A 22173-nucleotide genomic window follows, 5' to 3' on the forward strand; every position below is an offset into this window, starting at 1 on the left:
ACGTATTTTATTTAAACCCTGCGTTTCTTCTTCTTTAAAAAACGTATATTTTTCTTTTCTTGATTATTTAAGAATACTCATTATTACTTAAATAATATTTATAACAAAGTATTACACATATTTATATATTCACACATATAAATAAATATTCTTAATTTCTTTCTTTTCTTTTCTTTTCTTTGATATATTTTCTTTTATTTTATCGAGGTATCGAATATAACCCCGACTTAAGGTTTTAATCCTTTTATAATATTTTATTATTATTTTATTCGGGCATTATGCCTACCTTTTCTTGGCTTTACAAACCCTATACACTCGAGCAACACTTCGACGCCTTTTACTCTTTTCAACTCTTTCTTGATCAATACTTCCCCACGGCACGCAAAACGAGGTACTTCAATACTTCTCTATACGTCAACACGCTTCACGAGGAAATCGTCGGGACTTCGAGATGGCACCACCTTCTTATTTGGAATGTCATCGGGAAATGGCACGATTATCAAGGTAATAGGTACAGAAATCGAGGAATTGAGGCACGCTTAACGAGGTAATGATCGGGGGTTGGCACAAACTTCGAGGTATTATGTAATAGGCTAGAGAGATGTTTTAGTGAGTGAGAGAAGAGCTGATTTGGTGTGCAAGAATGAAATCCCGAGCTTCCTATTTATAGACATTTTTTGGAAGCCCATCGCGATACGCGAGGGGTTCCTTGACTAGCATGTCGCGTATCGCGACGTGGGCAAGCAGAGTCACAACGTAGGCCTGCCACGTGGCGGCACGTGAAAGACGTTGTGCCGCGTGACAACACGTGGCGGTCCGACTGCCACATGGTGACACGTGGCAACACATAGTGCCACTGGTTGCCACGTGGCACACGTGTCACAAGCTGTCAGACCACGTCCTCGCGATACGCGATGACATTGGTCTATCAGCGATCGCGTATCGCTGTTGACTCCTTCTAGAACCTTTTGACCAAGCCCTTCACGATACGCGATAGGCTTGTCCTTTGTTCCGTCGCGTATCGCGATAGGACAAGAAAACAGAATTTTCATTTTAAACCCTCAGGTTTGGATTTTGGCATATTTGGTCTCTTGACTTTGAAAATTTGACATTTTTTATTCGAAATTTTCGTGATGTTACACTTTGAGAATGTATTTCATTCAAACCATACATTGTACAACCAATCTTCATCAAATGGAGAAGTCAAACACTTAGAAGGCAAGGGTTGAAAGCTTGGGATGAAGATCATAAAATATGTTTAACCAAATTCGTGAAATACCTGGGTTGTGTTATATGGAGTAGTGGGAAGTGAAATGGATGGCTACTCACATGCGTTGGTCATCCAAAAGAAGTCAAAAATCAAGACGATAACCACACTTAACGTTCGTATTGTCAAAATCGATGTATAATGGACTGGGCGTCCATAGTCTCTTGGAGCGACCATGGGATCGACCGTATGACGTTCAACCAAGGAACCTTGCATCTCACATGCTTGGTTATAAATGAAGGCTTATTCAAACTAAGCATTCACCCATTTGCTCTACAACATATACACATACATTTGAAGCTTAATCTTTTCCATTTTTAAGTCTAATCAAGATTCAATTATCTAAGAGAAGAGATTATTAAGTAAAACAAAAAAATAAGAGATTTTCTAAGCTTCCAACACACCATCTTACTTGTATTTTGAGGGTCAACACTAAAGGTTATTCTAGTGTTTTGACAAGTTAGGGTTCATCATTTTATTGATGATTTTGATAGGGGAACACACTATCTGATATAATGTTGTTTTGTATTGTGTTGAAACTCTATCTTGATATAGAGTTAACTAGTGATTAAATGAAGATTCGCTATTTTGACATAGTATGATTAAGAAGAATGGTAAAGCCATGTACTTGGTGCACTTAAGGAAGAAGGTAAATCACTTACTCTGAAGAGTGAGACGATTGTATTTGTGATCCCTACAGTTAGGGAGATGAATAGTGAAGAAAACTCTCGATCGGTGGATCGAGGAGAGGACATAGAGTGAATTAGTTAACATTCACTTGAACCTCTGTAACTCTGGTCATGTCATCGCTAACCCTAAAACTCTTTACTTATCGTGCTTATTTTTATAAGTTGGTAAAATAGTTTAATTAACAAAGTCATTAGTTCATTAAAATCATATTAAAATTAAAAAATAAACTTATTCACCCTTATTCTTTTTCTGTGACCTAAGTTAGAGTCTTGGTTGTTAAACTAATGTTCATTGCCACATTCTAGAGTTGATAGCTCCTCATTTTGAAATAAAGCTTTTAGATCAAATGTTGACGTGTAAAAAAAATTGGAAAATTCAATTGTAGAAATATAGCTTTACTTTATAAAACAGGAGCAAATTTGGATATTAAGTTATTCGACTTGCTCTAAAAACCAATTTTTGGTCTCAAAATGAGGGGTTGGCGATTAATGATCTCATGATAAATATAAACTGTTTATTAGAATGAGTGATCAAGACTATCACGCACAGCCGTAAGCCGGATAACAAATGTAGATACAATGTTAAGTTTATGTCGAATATAGAATGATGTTAAAAATATGAATATCAATATAACTCTAACACATGTAACAAGAGTATACGTCGGAACACATGCGAAGTATTGGATGGGTGGTCCAAGCACTTGGTTTGTCAAATTCGAATGACTTTTAGCTTATGTTGGTGAATTATCTGATGAGTACGATCCAGACGACATGACAGTCAGCTTGGTCGGGTTCCCCTTTAGGATGTATATTAGCGATGGGGATTAGGGTTATTGAGAAACCGAATAATAGAGAGGGAGAGAGGCTCACGAAATCTGATGTGAGGGTTTAGGGTTAAGTTATGTGATGTTAATTAGTCTCTCCATATTTATATACATCCAAGGGGAAACCCTTGGTTAGCAAGAAAGGGTAATTTGGTCCATCAACAAATACCTAGCTAACATAATTATAAGGTATAATTTAATTAACTTTGATCTATTATAATATAAATGATCATGTATGCCATACATAAATATACATATACATATATTTATTCTTACATTCTCCCACTTGGCCAAATAATCATTTATTATAAGCATTTGATTAGTCTGCAGATTTTAACACTCATTTTAGCTTTAAACTTAAACTGGAGCAGAGAAATACAGTCATTGAATTGAACATCAACTCAAGACCCCATTAATCATACTGCAGTCCTTGTTTAAAACCTAAGTAGTTATGATCAAAATTATATAAGTAAGCCCTTCAAATATTTGATTTGTATAATAATTTGTCTATATGTCATTACGCATGCAGAACATATTAAGAGACACACAAAATCAAAACTGAGGAAATGTTATTAAATAAAATGTAAATAAGTACAATATGCAATTAAATAAGGTCTTCAGTAAATCCCATATTAGCAACATGTTCTTCAAAAACTTTAGGTGGGAGAAGTTTAGTCATCGGATCCGTTAGCATATTATGTGTACTAATATACTCAATACAAAGTTTATTTTCCTCAACTCGTTCACGCATGAACAAATACTTTGTATCAAGATATAAACCAACTCCAGTCGAACTGTTACTGTTCGAGAAATTAACGGCAGCTGAATTATCACAATAAAGCTTCAATGGTCTAGAAATAGAATTGACTAATTTGAGTCCGGAGATCAGATTTTTAAGCAACATTCCACAGCAGGTAGCATTATAAACAGCTATATATTCTGCCAACATAGTGGAAGTAGTCTTTAACTGTTGCTTATGACTCCTCCATGAGATGGGCCCGCCTGCTGACATAAAGATATACCCCGAAGTGGACTTCTTGTCATCTTTGCATTTAGCAAAGTCAGAATCAGAATAACCTACCACTTCTAAATTATCACTTCTTCTATAAGTCAGTTTGTAGTCTTTCGTCCTTTGAAGATATCGAAGCACCTTCTTAGCTGCTTTCCAGTGTTCAAGGCCAAGATTAGTCTGATAACGGCCTAACATTCCAGAAATATAAGCAATATCCGGGCGAGTACAAACTTGTGCATACATAAGGCTCCCGACTACTGATGCATAAGGTATCAATCTCATTTGCTCCTTTTCAACCTTTGTTTTCGAACATTGGAATGCCCCGAAAACGTCTCCTTTAACTACAGGAGCTGCAGTTGGGTTACAATGTTGCATTTTGAAACGAGTAAGGACACGATCAATGTAGGCCCTTTGAGATAATCCTAAGATTCCTCTGTGTCTGTTTCGGTGAATTCGATGCCAATAACATAAGAAGCATCTCCGAGATCCTTCATGTCGAAGTTATGCGAGAGTAATCGCTTCGACTCATGCAACATGTCTAAACTATTACTTGCCAATAGAATATCATCTACGTAAAGGACAAGTATAGTAAACTTACTCCCACTCATTTTGAGGTAGGTGCATTGATCCACTTGATTCTTTGCAAAACCTTGTTTCTTCATGACTTCATCAAACTTTAGGTACCATTGACGTGATGCTTGCTTCAACCCATATATTGACTTATTGAGCTTACAGACTAGATGTTCTTGACCTTCAGGTTAAAAACCTTCAGGTTGCTTCATGTACACTCTTTGTCTAAAGTGCCGTTAAGGAAAGCGGTTTTCACGTCCATCTGATGCAGCTCTTAATCAAAGTGAGCTACTAGGGCCATAACGATCCTTAATGAATCTTTTCGAGAGACAGGTGAAAAAAGTCTCTTGATAGTCAATTCCCTCTTTCTGAGTGTAGCCCTTTGCAACCAATCTCGCTTTATAGCGTTCAACGTTCCCATTCGGATCAAGTTTTGTTTTGAACACCCATTTACATCCTACGGGTTTGACACCGTTGGGCAATTCAACCAAATCCCAAACGTCATTTTTCCTCATGGAATCAAGCTCATCAATCATTGCTTTATTCCATTCAGAAGACTGATCATTGCTCATGGCTTCATTATAAAAGATAGGATCATTAAGCTTTCCGGCGTCAGCTTCAGTCAGGTAGGTGACATAATCATCAAAGTTAGTAGGTCTTCTAGACCTAGATGACCTCCTGAGTTGATTAGCGGGTTCAGCATTGTCTTGGTTTTGAGTGTTTGATGTGCCTTCATTTTCTGTGATAACGGGTTCTGAGTATGGAGAAGGTGGTGCAGAAGGTTCAATTGCATGGGGTACAAGAGGAATAGCCGGAGTTACAATAATCGACGAGTCTCCCCCCGCATCTTGTATTTCTTGCATTTCTTCATAAGGGTTAGTACTGCTCCCACTGATTTTGTAATCCTCTAGGAACACGACACGCTTGGTTTCTACAATACGAGTGACATGGGAAGGACAGTAGAAACGATAACCCTTTGAATTTTCAGGATACCCGATAAAGAAGCAGGTAACAGTTTTAGGGTCAAGTTTTTTTAGGAAAGGGTTATAAAGTTTTGCTTCAGCAATACAGCCCCATACTTTCATATAATTAAGACTCGGTTTCCTTCATCCAAAGTTCATAAGTTGTTTTAGGGACAGACTTAGAAGGAACACTATTGAGTATATGAACGGTTGCTTTTAAGGCTTCAGTCCAGAGAAATAGAGGCAAATTAGTGTTGGCTAACATACTGCGTACCATATCCATAAGGGTTCGATTTCTCCGTTCAGCGACACCATTTTGCTGAGGAATACCTGGCATGTTATATTGGTTCACGATCCCATGGCCCTTACAAAACTCATAAAATGGACCAGGGGCCTGACCCACATCAGTATGTCTTCCATAATATTCACCTCCTCTATCTGATCTGACAACTTTTATTTGACGATCTAATTGTTTTTCAACTTCAGTTTTATAATCTTTAAAAGTTGTTACAGATTCAGATTTTTCTTTAATGAGATACAAGTACATATATCGGGAATAATCATCAATGAAAGTGATAAATGAAGTATGTCCAGTTATGCCAGCAATGGGGTAAGGACCACTAATATCAGTATGAATGAGTTCTAATAAATTAGAGCTCCTAGTGGCGCCTTTCTTATTTGCTGATGTCATTTTGCCTTTAAGACATTTGACACATGTTCCAAAATCGGTGAAATCGAGATGTGGTAAGACTTCATTCTTCACGAGGCGAGCTAACCGGTCTCGTGAGATGTGGCCTAAACGTTGATGCCACAACATAGAAGAAGTCTCTAAGTCTCGTTTCTCTTTAATCCTTGTGAGTGATTCATTAATATTATATGACAACAAAGATTTAGAAAAATTATCATCCAGTTCTAATCTATAAAGACCACCATCCAAAAAGCCATAACCAAACACTTGAGAATTTAAAGAAATAGTAAGTTTGCCACGACCATGAGAAACATCAAAACCGTCCATGTCTAACTTTGGTCCTGATACAAGATTCCGAGTAATCTCAGGAATATATAAGGTATTATAAAGTTTAATACATAAACCAGTTTTCATTATTAATTGTAAAGTTCCCACTGCCTTGACTTCAAGTTCTTTATCATTCCCCAGTCTTAGTGTTCTTTGGTTTCTTTCCAGCTTCCGGATTGAAAGGAATCCCTGAGTAGAATTGGTTACATGAACCATAGAACCAGAATCAAACCACCATGTATTAGCATGAACAGTTAAATTATAGGACTCAAGTATCTTAAAGAGATCATTACCTTTCTTAGCCAGCCACTCCTTAAAGTCTGAACAGTCCTTCTGCTTATGAATGTACTTCTTACAGAACTTGCAGAAGGGCTTTCCAGTGGAGTTCTGAGAGCTGGTTGAGGCACCTGTATTATTTTTCTGAACTTTAGCAAACTCCTTTCTTGGATTAGTGTTCTTCCTCTTCTTGGAACTGGTGGCAAGGTAAGCAACTTCAGGTTTGTCCATCTTCATACGCTCTTCCTCTTGCACGCACATAGCAATCAGCTCACTCATGGACCATTTGTCCTTCTGGGTGTTGTAATTGATTTTGAAAGCTTCATAGGCAGGTGGAAGAGAGGTCATGATGAAGTGTACCAGAAAACCGTCGCTGATCTCCATGTCTAATCCCTTCAGTTTATGGGCCATGTCGTTCATCATCATAATGTGCCCACGAATGCCACTCCTTCCATCGTAGTTAGTAGTCACCAGTTTGAGAATAAGAGTACTATCATGCGCCTTAGACGTTCCCTTGAATTGTTCCTCCACAGAAGCCAGATAGGTTTTAGCATTGTCAGAGTCCGAAATGGATCCTCTTATGGGCATGCTAATGGAGTTTTTCATAAGCATTAGAGACATGCGGTTACATCTCTTCCATTTTTCGAACAATAAGTGCTGAGCAGGGGTGCTTTCAGTGGTTAGTGCTGGAGGTTCATCCTCGTTTAGAGCAAAGTCGAAATCTAGGAAGGCGAGATTAAGCATAAGAGAGTCCTTCCAGGCAGCAAAGTTATCTCCAGTTAATGATGTGATTCCACCATTTGGAGCTGTTATTGGAATTTATATGAGAATGTTAAGATACTAAACTAGAAGAAACTTAGAGTGAACTAGGGGCAACTTAGACTAATGCAGGCATAAAAAAGAACCATTTAAATTATGAAGCTGTGATAATAAATATCTATTATTAACATCAAAATAATAGATTAATGTAATTAATAAAATTCTACTTAAATAAAAGATAAATCACCTTTTGGCAGAATTAAATTTTACTTAAGTATATGTGCAAAACAATTGTAACACATCACCTTTGGGCAGAAGTGAAACAACCATTTTAATTATGCGAGTTAGTTTTGCTTTTATATAAATGTATCGCATCAGCTTTGGGCAGAAGTGATATATTAAAATCATGTTTAAGCTAAACTAACATAGCTTGTATTTAGACTTGAATGATATGTTAGATGTATCACATCACCTTTGGGCACAAGTGTACATCATCATTCATTCAAGTTAAGCTTTTATTTGTCTCGGGAAATTAGTTTTCTGGTTTTAGTGTTTTCGGAAACTGTTTTAGCCGTAAACACATACACCCATAAGTTTATGAACAGTTAATAATGATTAATCTGAATTCTTTAGGGATTGTTTGTTTATCCAAGATTTGATTATTTTCAAAGTAATTCCTTTATTAAGTTTACAAAATTCGAAATATCTTGGTCTAAATCTTAATCAAAATTTAGTAAAATATTATAACAATCCAGATATTGAACCAGATTATACCAGATTTTCGAAAACTGTTATGAACATGAATAATCATTAATTTATCGGATTTCGAAAAAACTATTAATTAGTTTATATTAGATGCGATTTTTAAAACCGAAAAATTGTTAGGGTTTCCATCATTCGCGATTTTAATAAAGTTAATACAATAAAACGAATTAATAAGAAAAAAAAACGAAAAACTGTTATCAGTTTTCGGATTTTAATCAAAACGATAAATAAATAATACGAACTAATGAAAACCGAAAACTGTTAGGGTTTATCAAGTTTTAGTCCATGTCTTCCGATTTAGATCCTGAGTTAAAGGAAGACATGAAGAACTGATTAATCAACATCGCTCTGATACCACATGTTGATCAGTTCTTCATGTATATAATAGAAAACATGGATGTTATGATAAACCTACAATTAAAACATACCTGTCACAGCAGAGAGGGTGGCCACGGCTGATGAGTACGATCCAGACGACATGACAGTCAGCTTGGTCGGGTTCCCCTTTAGGATGTATATTAGCGATGGGGATTAGGGTTCTTGAGAAACCGAATAATAGAGAGGGAGAGAGGCTCACGAAATCTGATGTGAGGGTTTAGGGTTAAGTTATGTGATGTTAATTAGTCTCTCCATATTTATATACATCCAAGGGGAAACCCTTGGTTAGCAAGAAAGTGTAATTTGGTCCATCAACAATTACCTAGCTAACATAATTATAAGTTATAATTTAATTAACTTTGATCTATTATAATATAAATGATCATGTAGGCCATACATAAGTATACATATCCATATATTTATTCTTAAAGCTTGTTAATAAAGAAACTATAACACGTTAAAACTTAGAAAACGAACACAAATGATGAGTGCACTGATCATTTGGAGGATGGTAAATATGTAATATAAAATTTCGATAAATATACATTGTTATCTATGATGTTTGGATGGAAACTAAAAATAGCTGACATTTATAAATCACCGTTTAAGTGACGTGACATTTTTATATATCAAGGTATATCATGTATGAATTGAAAATAGAATTACATCTTTTCTATTAAAAATCAACGATTATATTTAGGTTGTGTCACATATGTATCCGTCCGTCCGGACTAGTGGCCGGCTCGGGCTACCTTTAGCCAATGGGGGCCGCGTACGGGGTACCCGGCGTTACTTAGTTGGCCATTCAAAAAAAAATAAAAAAAATTAGGCTTAAATATAACATATTTTTTTTAATTAAAAATCAAAGATCACTACAAGTAACTTATAACATCAAGATTCTTTCCTTTTCCTTTATTGAACAGCGAACTTCATTACATTTAGGCTCAAACTAGTAACTCAAGTAAACACAAACCAAACCTTAAAAACAAAATATTCAACAAGGAAAGCAACGATGAACGTATGTGGTTTATCTGAATGAATACAAACCAAATCTTAGACCAATATTTGTTCCTAAACTAAGACAGGGGAGGCAATTCATGTTTGTAGGCATGTTGGTCCAATCTTGGTGTTGTTTTGCATATAACCCATGGTGGGTGGGTCCATATAATTCTCTCATGCTCTTATTTTCTCTTTAGTAAAGTCTTGTATTTTTATGTGTCAAATATTTGTGGGGCAAAAGGGTCCCAATTGCTTTGTCTTCCTACATTCATTCTCCACAAATGGTGGGACACTCTTTCATCCTTTTACTTTCATAAATATATATATTTTTTCTCTTTTCATTACGAAAATTAAATTTTGGTATAGCAGTCTAGTAAAACAACATAAGTTTCATGATTATTAAGACAATTGTTATTGGAATAAGACTTCATGGTAATCAACTTTGAGATTGATTCATATGTGTGTGTGTGTGATTTTTTTATTTTTATTTTTATTTTACTTTTTGTGCATTTAACTCACATTTGATTGATGGTTAATCATTCTTATCACAAAATAATTATTATGGAGCAATGAAACATGCCTTTTAATATGTGCACATGTTTTTTGTAATTATGACAAGTAATTAGCATAGAAACATTATAATTTGATATAATTGCATTCATAAAACTTATTAGGATATTAAAATGTGCATGTCTCATGTCTACAATGATTCCCTTTCCATCACTAACTAAAACAATATATATATATATATAGGGTTTGAATCAACTACAAATTAAATTAGCGTGCTAATTGTGAGTACAAGTAATGTAATTATATATACAACATAGTATAATTACACTACTTGATACTCACAATTAGCACGTTAATTTAATTTGTACGTTAAATTTCCCATATATATATAGGCCCCGGGTATGTATAAAATGAAAACTCATTTGAGTTGTGAAACCCCGTGAAAACCATATTAAAGATCGTTTTTTAACATATGTAATATATGTTGTTACATTTAATACAATACATCGAAATATAATTAAAAAATGTTTTGTGATTTTTTTAATATTTTTTTAACTTTTAAGCACATTTATCTGAAGAGATAAAAGTTAAATTTACCTTTTCATTTTTTATTAATTATAATTATGGACCACAAAATTCAAACTTTAATTAAAAACTTGTGGTTAAGACTTAGGAATGAATTTATAGTGTTTTCTTAGCTCAAATGGGTTTTTATTTTATCTTAACCCTATAGGGTCACACACACACACCCCACTATTCCAATAAAGTAAAAATAATTGTAGCCATATGGTTTTTAGTTAATTCTTACAATTTTTTCCTCCAAAACTAATATATATCATTGATCAATAATTATTTACTTTCCTTTTACACTCCATTTATATAATATCTATAACATAATTAAATTATTCATTTTTTTTAAACTCTTTTTATTATATTATACCTTTAAAATATTTACATATTACACTACTAATATTGTTAGAATATATTTCACAACATACTTTGTGAAATCCAAAAATCAACAACAAACCGTGTTTGTTAAATATTGAAAAAAATATTATTTTAAATGTTATTATTAACATATTATACTATGTATATTATTGAAGATTGTAAATAAAAAAAAACAAAAAAAACTTTAATGTGCTTTCAATTTACGAAGTAACTTTTCTAATCATTAAATTATAAATATATGCTTAAAAGTTAATCTATTTTTCAAAAATAAATCCATTTATCTATTGGTTTTTTTGTACATTGTCATATAAATTTCTAAATTATAAATATATGATTTAAATCTATTTATTTAGTTTTTTGGTTAATTTAGTAACTATACATATATGTGTTAAATTGTAAGGATATTAATCAATTTCAAATATAATAAAGTTTATTATATTTAGTTTATTGGGTTTTTTTATCAAGGATGACTTCGGATTTTTATGGAACTTAAATTTGATTTTTACGAATTAAAAGTTGGTAAATATATCGTTTGGTACAAATTAACTATATTTGTCTCAAATTTGTTATGGGTGAAAAGGGGGTAATCTGAATATTTTAAAAAATTTGATAATGCAAATAGATTTCTCATAAAACTTGTTTCGGGTTCAAAATTTTGACTTGAAAATATAAACCAGATAGAATTTTAAATGTGATTGGATTTCAAATTTATTTTTTAAGACCATTTTTTAATATAGTCAAAAGATTCGAGTATTTGCACATTGAGTATTTTTCCCATAACTATTAAAATTAAGAAAAAATGACAAACACTTCCAACATGCCACCTCCAGGCCTATCAATGTTTATAACTTTTATCATATTAGAGACATTTGTGACAACATTAATTTTTCCTTAAATAGTGATTATAATTTTGTTTGTGAAACATGTCGTACAAAATTATGCTCAAGTGAAGCAAAACATTCACAAAATTGAATGGGTTAACATGTTATTTTTTTTTGTCAATTGACAAAGCCGAGAAGCCTCTCAAACTTATCAAAATATTTTTTATGGTGTAACTCAAAACTATTATTATATGAGAAGTATTATCCGAAATTGATTCATAACTAAATTTCTTTCAATTATACATATATGATACTAATAATAAATTTTCAATAGATGGAATGTTCTTTGGTATGTTTTTGCACGTGCATTATTTTTTTTTATTAAACTCGTTTTTTTTGGAAAAAATCATTTTGTGATATAAATAAAATCAATTTATATACAATGATTCAAGCATAGATGTAATAATTTTGTCTATATACATTATGTATTGCTTTATTTGTAACTTAATTATTTATATTATCTCGTGTGTTGCACGAGCTCTAAAGCTAATGCACACACACACACAAACACACATGGTTGAGTTAACATACAAGAATCGCTTAACGTACATTACGTACGAGAAATAGGTTCAATGTTTAAAAACAAAAACGTTCAAGCCAAATTCCAAAATCTAAAATGTTCAGGCTTAGACACTAAAACGTTCAGGCATAAAACCTAAAACGTTCAGCCTTAAATCATGATACATTCAAGGTTAAAACCAATCACTCAAAACTCAAAATTGATCAATTGAAGCTTTAAGTTGATGATTAATTGGATCAATTTCAAGGTTAATTGATCAATTAGGTTCAACAATTTTAATTTCAATGGGAAATTAATCAGCTGACCTGTGAACAACGATCGATGGTCGTGGCGGAAGAGGACAGTGCTCACGACGATAAACGATGGTCGCGGCGGTGGACAGTGGACTTTGACGGGATGGTAGAGGCGGTGGAAGATGAACCGATCGCGTAGTTGTGATTTTAGGGTTAGCGTGTTTTTGAATAAATAACTATAAACAATAATTATTTTTTTTAGTTCATTAATATACATATGTTGTGAGTGGTTGTCAGCGTATAAGAGAACATTCACAACAATTTCTCTATATATATGTGAATATGTTATATTTATTTTATGCAGTAGTTGTGAGTGGTTGTCAGCGAAAATGAAAGAAAAGTTACTAATTATTAGTAAATTTGAAGAAATATTATTCACACTATATAACTTTTTAACTCTTTTTGTAAATGGTTGGTAGTGAATAAGAGAAAAAATAATAATGATAAAAGCATAAAAAATGTTATTTAATAAGAAAAAAAGATAACATATAGTGGTTTTTAGTGCAATTATAGACATAGAAATAAGAGATTTACTGGGAACGCTCGTAAGCAAGTAAGGGTGTGTTTGGGATTGCTTATTTAAGAGAGAAAAGACTTTTTTGTTATAATGACTTATTAACTTATGAACTTTTTAAAATAATTTTTTTTAAAAATGTTTGGATTAGCTTTTGTGTTCGGGAAACCCAAAATAATTTAAAAATGACACTTTTTTTAAAAAAGAGTGTTATATGTTTTGAGGGTTAGAGGTGTGTAATAGGTAAATCAAACTCATTAAGTTAATAAATTACAAATTCCTAACTTTTCAAAATCCCTTTATTTTGCTTCTCCATAAGTTAAAATCCACAAGGCCTTATGGTTTGCTAACACCTTATACACATTGTTAACTTTTCAAAAAGTTTATAAGTTATAAGTTGATGAAATAAGTAATCCCAAATACCCCCTAAATATAGCTTTATAGTTACACAAATATCGAAGTAACATAAGCGGATCTAGCATAGGTTGAGTAGTAGCTATGCTACCCCTCAACTTTATTGGCGAAGTATATAGCGTATATTTTTGTTTTCATTTTTTGTATAGGCTATTCATGAACAAATTTCTTTTTATCACACTACCTTTTAACTTTTATTTTAAATTCGTAACTGATGATGACAGCCGATAAAATATTTTAAACTTATGTTTAAAATAACAAACACAAAACATAAATATTTGAATTTACAAATAATTGTAAGGAATAGAAAAAAGAAAAAGCTGGGGACGTCAGTGATTGAATGAAAACATGAGATGCAATATCTCCTATGCTCTCTCAGACCATGTCTCCTGCATATTTCAAAAACTGACCACAAGAATCTCCACTTCTTTCATATTACACCATAACCAAAAAAACTTATTCTTTTACACTTATGATATATTTCAAGAAAAAAGAATATCATTATTTTAGTTTTTAAATTCATTTGTTTTGATTTTGTTATTCTACATAATTTGTACAAAATGTAAATATAGTCATTGGCAGAACATAGTGTTATGTCATATTTATACTAAATGAAGATGATGGTAAAATCAGGAGTTTATAATTAACTGTTTGCAACTTTACGTGACCAAATATGCAACAGTATCACTCGCTAAATAATCGCTAGTATACTACAACATTGAGCCACGTCACTTGGGAACACCGCAACAGACGTCTAGCGAACAGTCGTGCGATGGGCAAGCGTTGTCCGGCAAGCGGCCGTGATAGGCAATTAAGTGAAGGGATAGGGGCGCGAATGGCTAGTCGACCACAACAGGATCAAGTGAACGGTGGCGGCGCGATGGACAAGGGGTGAAGGGTTAGGTCCAGTTAGCGTTATGTGGCGGAATATGATATGATGAATCTTGGTTATGATTTCACACACAACACGTATCCTTACATTTAACCACAAAAATACAAAATTGAGTGTATTATCATGATTATTATATTTGGTTAATCGGGCTGGCTGGGTCGGTAAGATAACATGATCATTGTAGGTTTGGTCATAACATGTTCTAAGTAAAGTGAGTCGGTCAAAACTGGTCATTTTTTAAAAAAGTGGTAATTTGTGTTGGTGATTTTAGTATTATCATTAGGTTATTTTGTAAGTGTCAAAACCACTTGCTTACCTCTTGTCCTTTTGCCAATCAGGTGGGCATTTTATAAATACTTGGTGTAATTATTTTCATATTTGTCTTTTCGGTTCGAGATTTACTTATTCTTCATAAAGAACACAACTTCGTAATAAAAAGAAAAAAAGTGCTACATGGAATGGTCATGAGTCATGACAGCGTGTTGGTACATTTGGAAGACGATAAATGCTGCAATATATGAAAACAAAGTTATATAGGAGTCTAAAGTGGTGGAACACAATAAATCTTTAGCGCTCCTTTGGATAAAAAATAAGTCCACACTTAAATATTACTTTGAAATGATTGATGCAACTTTACATTTTGATATGTTGTTTGCTTTAGCTCCTTGCTAGTTTTGATTTGTTTAATGAAAGATATCATTTGAAAAAAATAGAAAAAAAATAATAAAGATATGAATGTTATAAATGGATGATGTATGATCGTTATGAATGAATGCTTGTCGGGGAGTGAACGATCTTTGGATATTGCACGGACCGACAAGAAGTACGATAAATGAATGAGGTGAAGAACGCCTAGAGTGTTCTTATGCTATAATGTAATTATTGTATATATGAAGTATGTGTATACAGGTACACGAATGGTATATGAGTTCTACGTCGACATAGTAAGTTAGGATGGCAAATCCCTCTAGCTTCTGTTGGACATAGACTTGGTAGGTGAGGGCGTAGTTAAGGACTGCGGGCCTTATACGTGATATTGATGATAGATGTGAACGTAGATAAGGACGGTGGGCCTTATACGTGTTACAGATAATAGACGACAACGTAGTTAAGGACTGCGGACCTTATACGTATTATAGATAGGCATCAGCATAGGAAATGACTGTGGACCTTATACGTGCTGTATTTGTATTGTGGTAGCATAGGGGAGGACTGCGGACTTCGTACGTGCTATGGTTTAAGTTGCAACATAGGGAAGGACTGTGGACCTTGTACGTGTTGTGGATGTAGGATGGTATAGGGAAGGACTGCGGACCTTGCACGTACCATAAATGGTGAACATAGGTAAGGACTGCGGACCTTTTACGTGTTCACGATCTTGAGTACAGGTATAGACGGCGGACTATGAACGTACTCTTGGTAGACTGAGGTTAGTGATTGTAGATATGTATGTATGTATGTATGGTAGTAGGGTAACGGATTAAGTATGGATATGTATCATTGGACATGTATGTATGTGTGTGTATGGTATGGCGTCCTATTAACTAGAACTCACTCAGCGTAGCTGACTTTTAGTATGCACGCAGGTGAGTAGAATGAGACAGCTAGCTTGAGCGGGCACATGGTGGGCGAGTAGGAGACTGGCATCTGAAGACTCAAGATGTTTTAATGTTAATTGATGTTTGATTTGAAAGACAAGAATGTTTAATTAAGGCAAGTTTTGGATTGTTGTAATGTTTTATGAAATTTTTTATATTCCGCGAAAGTTTTAATTACTCTGATTTGTAAGAACTGTTTTTATGAGTAAATCCGACGCTAAAGTAGGGCTACCGGGTTAGGGGCCTTACACTCGGTTTCGATACATATCATGTACCATAACCTTTTAACCAGGATTAAGTCTGCCTACGTACGCATGACCCTCGAAATGTTGAACGAGTTCATGGTTGTGTGTATCATCAACCACTCGCAACCTCCAACCATTGTATTGTCGCAAATAGTTGCCAATTAAGCTAAAATTGCAACCGGTTTTAATTGTACCAGAACGCCTAACTGTCGCAGTACAATTGTATGACCTGCCATGATCACACATTAGCCAAACTTTAACAACTTCTCCACCAGCGTTTGTCTTCGACTGTTGGGTTACAACGACAACACCAACTTCACGACCTATTGTTTTCGCCCAGTCCTTAAGTTCGTCGACAGACGGAAACAACTGAAAACAAATTTAACACTCTGATAAAAACAATATCGTCAAATATAAAATAATAGAAACATAATTTATAAAATTATTTTATACCTTGTTGGTTGAAAATGGTGAGACATTGTCGGAACTACTCAGAAGTTTCACCAACACAATCATCTTGATTGTCATTATCATAAAATGACATATCTAACTCATTTTTTTATTATTAAATTTTATGATACGTTAGAATACTACGCAGTGAAAATAAGCTCTATATATATTTGATTGGTTAGAGTATTATGTCGTGTCATATAATTAATGGTGGAATTTTGTTTCGCGTCAAATAATTTACCGAATATTATATCGTGTCAAATAATTACCCTGCCTGTACGACTCGTATAAACTATACTACTTGTATAAAACTAGTCATTCACGGGTCTTCCTAGACATGGTACACTGAATTAACGAGTCGTATTGACTATACTACTCGTATAAGATTTAAGTCTAATCAAACATTATCTAAAAAGCTGTGAAAAGCTGGTATGTACGGTCTGAGAAGGGTGTGTGGTGTTCCAAAACGACTCATATAGGCTATACTAGTCGTAAAGAGGGTGTATGAGGATTATACGAGCAGTATAGGCTATACTACTCGTATGGATACAAGCAATGTCTCGTATAAGCCATACGACTCGTATAGTAATTTGGTCAAACACCTTTTTCAGAAAACTGGTAGTTGTCAGTGTACGGATATCTATACGACTCGTATAAGCTATACGAGTCGTATAGAGGGTGTATGAATATTGAAGAAGGGTGTGTTATTAGCAGGACCCTAATAAAAAACATAGAAACCGTTAATGAAAAGAAATAGATAACCGAGTATTTATTTTTTATTTAGGTTACTAAAGGCGAACGTTGAGATGCCACCTAATCATTCGTACCGTCACACTTGACAATTGGGTACTAGAAACACCGAAAGCTATTTGCCAAACTAAGGGTGTGGCGATGAAAGCGAATGGTATATAATTTATTAGTTATCCTGCTTGTTTGTTATTTTTGAAAATATATACTTGAAAAAGAGTTAAAAAATATAATTATTTACTTTTGATCATAGTGTAGAAATGAAAGAGGCAGGAAGAAAGCGAAAGGAGGAAAAGAGAGACAAAAACTAAAGAGAGAGAAAAGCGGATGGGCGTGATTGTAAATTGCTTTTCTCCTTTCAAACGAATCTTTGAAAGTCCTTCTTTCACAACGGTTCATATTATAACCAATTTATTATATTATATTATATTATGGGATAAATCATCAAATACCAAATAATTTTTATAATTCTCTCAATAAAATTCTTTTTAAAATTAAAAAATCACATAAATTTATTACTATTAAATGTTATAAAAATCAATAAGTTTTGATATTGTTTTAAAATAAACCCACTTAACTGTTTTTTAAACTGTAAATTCACTTTGTTTTAAACTTTTTATAATTGATTAAATTAAATGATTTAAATAGAATGATAACAAAATGTGGTAATTATCTTGTGATATTTTCTTTATAATCAATTATTTCCTACTTAGAGTTTATAAATTGACAAAATAATGTATTTATTTTATTGAAACTTCCAAAATAGAGTTAAGTACACTTTTTCATACAAAAAAGTACTTCATGTAGTAAGTATATTTACATTTGGTTTGAAAATTTTAAGAATTATAATTGTTTTAACGCTCATCACATTTTTTTTAGATTATGAGTTACTGAAGAGGTAGGTCCCAGCAGAGCCCAGTTGGTCCCGCAAGACTCACCTTGAACAGGGACGTCTGCGCAAAGGCCATCTGCTTCCGCAGGACCCACCATGCTCATAGAACCTTGCGCGCAGTACGCAAGCTGTACACGCAGGGAAAGCCTCCCAATGGTGAAGTACCCCGCCTGTTCCCGCAGTTGCGGATACAAGCCATCAGGGAAGGCTACCCGCAGACAGCAGGGCTACACGCACAAGACAATAGATACTTCAGTAGTCACATGAAGGAATGAGCAAGGCGGGAACAATCCCGCCAAAGTGAGCCAGTCCGTATGATTCTGAAAGATCTGTACTATACCTACCAAGGAATGGATAGGACAGACAATCTGATCAGAACAGCCCATGAGCCAATCACAGGGTGACAGCTCACCGACAACAGTACGAGTAGGAGCACCCTCTAGTACTGTTTCACTATTAGCCGCTGCCTACTCACCAACCCTTACTGCAGGGCGTGCGCAGCCTACAGTTGGTGAAATAGTGTTACTGTTGGCCGTAACCTATTCACCAACCAGCATGGCCTGCGTATAATCCACAGTAGGTAGGACGTGCATAATCTACAGTTGGAGGAATAGTGCAGCCGACATAGTTACTGTTGGCCGTAACCTATCCACCAACCAGTATGGCCTGTGCATAGTCCACTGTTGGTAGAACAGGAATACTATTCAGCCGGCTGTATCTTCTAGGAAACCTACCTTCGGCTATAAATACTCCAACATCTTGGAATGGTAAGATCCATCTGCTATCCTGTTATCTAGCAATCTCTCAATATACACTTATATTCAGAGCAACCTAGTCTGATTCTCACGCCGGAGGGTGGTCACAAGGAGGAACCCCCCCTTCTCAGTGACGAGCTTACGGTGTTTGTTTTGCAGGTCCCCTGAAGAACAACCGTCTCTGTTGGACCTCATTCTCGTGGGAAACATTACTTAACCCCCAGATTATCTATAATCTGCACCGGGTCACTTAGTGTTTCTTCATTGGCGCCATCCGTGCATAAAAGCTAGAACTAATTTAGTTTTTTCGAATTTTCTGAAGAAATGGTTAACGTTACTCCGGTCCAAAGGCCAGTAACCGACCAAGAAACCCCGGTAACAACCCCAGCAACTGGGGGGAACACCGGCGGTTATACAATCCTTACGAACACTACCCCGACTACCCAAGCCGGGGCAAGTGGAGTAAATATTCCACTGGGGTTCACCGATACCCAGCTGGAAAAACGAACGAGGGTCCCTCGCCAAACACTAGATCAAGTGAAGGCGTGGGCCGAAGCACGTCAGAAAGAGTTCCAAGCTGAATTGGACGAACGCTTGCGTTCAGTTCAACAGGCTGACGAATTCGGCAGTACTCGCCAACACCTCATTATGAACAGCGAGGGCGAGTACTCAGACGACGAGAGGGAGTCCGACACCGACGCAAACCCTCGCCATATGGCGAAAGGGAAGCGTAAGGAAACGGACCCCCAGCCAAAAAGGAATTTTGGGGAAGCCTTTAAACCAACAAACGCGGAGAAAAACCCGCGTGACTTCTCCAAAACCTTCAGACCAACTGCTACGAATGCAGGAAAGTCAAAATTTGCAAGGGACATTGCGGAAGCAATTGCCCCGAGAAGTGCCAAACAAATGTCCAACATTGGCACTTATGATGGTCTATCCGACCCAGACGACCATTTGAACAGGTTCATTGCAGGGGCTACCGTCAGTAACTGAACGGAGCCCACGTGGTGTTACATGTTCCAGATGACTCTGGTCGGAGCAGCCAAGGCATGGTTCGATCGTTTACCGGTCCACCACATATATGACTGGGCGTATTTTCAGAATAAGTTCAGCCAGCACTTCAGCCAGCAGAGGAAGTATACTGAAGAGCAGTGGACGATCCTCAACTGCGTGAGAGAGGAGGATGAATCTTTACTAGACTTCATCACCCGCTTCAACTCCAAGAAACTGAGTCTGGGCAACGTAAGTGAAGATCTCGTTCGCGCCGCTTTCATCCAGGGCGCCGAGTACCCAGAGCTTATCCGCACATTAACGGGTAAGGACGGCATGCCATCCACATGGGATGCCATCATGACGGCAGCCAAGCGCTTTGCCGAGACAGAGAAGCAGCTGGGAAGAGATCTTCCCCAGAGTACTCACCTCTACACGCAGAGGACAAGGGAGAACAACGTTAGGACCGCCCGGCAGAATAAAAAGAGGCGGCTAGGTATTTGGCAGTCAAGGGTAAACTTTGACACCTCATCCAGCTCTCGCCCTCTTGTTGGCGGAAGGGACAACACACACCCTTCAAACCGAAAACACCGGTGGACGTCACTCACCAAGAGCGTCACGGAGATATTTGCCACAGAAAAATTGCCATGGCCAAAAGCCCCATTGATCCGGCAGAAACCTAATGCGGATCAAAGCAAATCCTGTGATTTCCACGGGACAAAGGGTCATGGTACTGAAGAGTGCACATCCCTGAAGGATATTGTTGAGACATTTGTGAAGGATGGAAGACTTGCACATCTCGTGGCATCAATCAGGAAGGGAGGAAGAAATGACAACCGGTACAGAGGTAACGGACGAAAGCCCGTCGACATCAGCATCAACATGGTTCATGGCAAAGTCGCAGGAAGAAAAAGACGAGCGACAGAACCATGCGCGTGGAAGGAAGCTGAGGTGCGCTTCCCGCGAGTGCCAGGAGGCCCCAGCAAAGAAGGCCCCATCGTCATCAAAAGCCAGCTGGGGCATTACATCACTTCCAGCACTCTTGTTGACAACGGCGCTTCGTCGACAGTGATGTATAGGCAGTTCTTTGACAAGCTGGATGATGAAGACAAAGAACGCTTGGAAACGGTCTACGCTTCAATGGAAGGGTTTGATGGCAGCACAGAAACCCCCCTGGGTATCCTATCTTTCCCCGTTACTCTTACCGATGGGAATCATTCACGCACAGAGGACGTGGATTTTGTCGTGATGAGAAAGCCACACCACACGTACGACATCCTATTCGGAAGAGACGGGATGGCAAGATTCAACGCCGTGGTATCTTCAGTCCACGGCATGATGGGATGGCCAACAGCTGAGGGTGTAGCGATGATCACTGGCATTCCCCAGGTATGCATCGCATCTGTCTCATCTAAACCCAAACCAAAAATGGCCAAACCAACCATCACCGAACCGGAAAAATGGGCCTTCAATGGCAAATACCCCGACCAGGCCGTTACCATTGGACCAACAATCGTTGATCCCACCCGCACCTTACTCAAACGCCTACTGCAGAAAAACGCTGACATCTTTGCGTGGACACCAGCTGACATGACTGGTGTACCCCGAAGTAAGGCGGAGCATAAGCTCAAGTGCGATCCGGCTGTTACGCCAGTCGTACAAAAGCGCAGAGTAATGGGGCCTGAACAAACTAACGCGTGTAGAACCCAAGTCAAGGAACTCCTTGACGCAGGCATCATACGCGTTAGTAGATATCAAACATGGGTTGCAAATCCCGTAATGGTACCGAAGAATGACAAACAATGGCGCATGTGCATAGATTTCAAAGATTTGAACAAAGCATGCCCCAAAGATTGTTATCCGTTACCAGAAATTGATCTTAAGGTGGATTCGTTGGCACCATTTCGCCTTAAATGCTTCTTGGATGCGTATAAGGGGTACCATCAAATCCACATGGCCGTAGATGACCAGGACAAAACCGCGTTTCGGACGCCCGATGGTACATTTT

General features: G+C 36.4%; 1 protein-coding gene and 1 pseudogene across 1 annotated transcript; both read right to left on the bottom strand.

The window, feature by feature from the left end:
• Positions 1–3099: 3099 nt before the first annotated feature.
• Positions 3100–4167, bottom strand: LOC143572895 (secreted RxLR effector protein 161 pseudogene; annotated as a pseudogene).
• Positions 4168–16370: 12203 nt separating this feature from the next.
• Positions 16371–16859, bottom strand: LOC143572896 (uncharacterized). The gene is made up of 2 exons (XM_077057929.1): positions 16785–16859; positions 16371–16700 (listed from the first exon to the last, which is right to left on the bottom strand). Exons 1-2 carry the CDS (start codon positions 16857–16859, stop codon positions 16371–16373), a joined length of 405 nt encoding a protein of 134 aa, XP_076914044.1.
• Positions 16860–22173: the final 5314 nt, after the last annotated feature.

The sequence above is a fragment of the Bidens hawaiensis genome, unplaced genomic scaffold, assembly GCF_021521415.1.
Source record: "Bidens hawaiensis isolate Kalapana, Puna unplaced genomic scaffold, B.hawaiensis_p1.1 tig00026143_1, whole genome shotgun sequence".
Classification (NCBI taxonomy): Eukaryota; Viridiplantae; Streptophyta; class Magnoliopsida; order Asterales; family Asteraceae; genus Bidens; species Bidens hawaiensis.

Excerpts from the sequence above, each read along its gene's own strand:
- LOC143572896 (XM_077057929.1), bottom strand. The coding sequence starts at position 16,859 with ATGACAATCAAGATGATTGTGTTGGTGAAACTTCTGAGTAGTTCCGAC. Across the intron at positions 16,701-16,784 it reads CACCATTTTCAACCAACAAG|TTGTTTCCGTCTGTCGACGA; the intron begins GTATAAAATAAT and ends ATTTGTTTTCAG.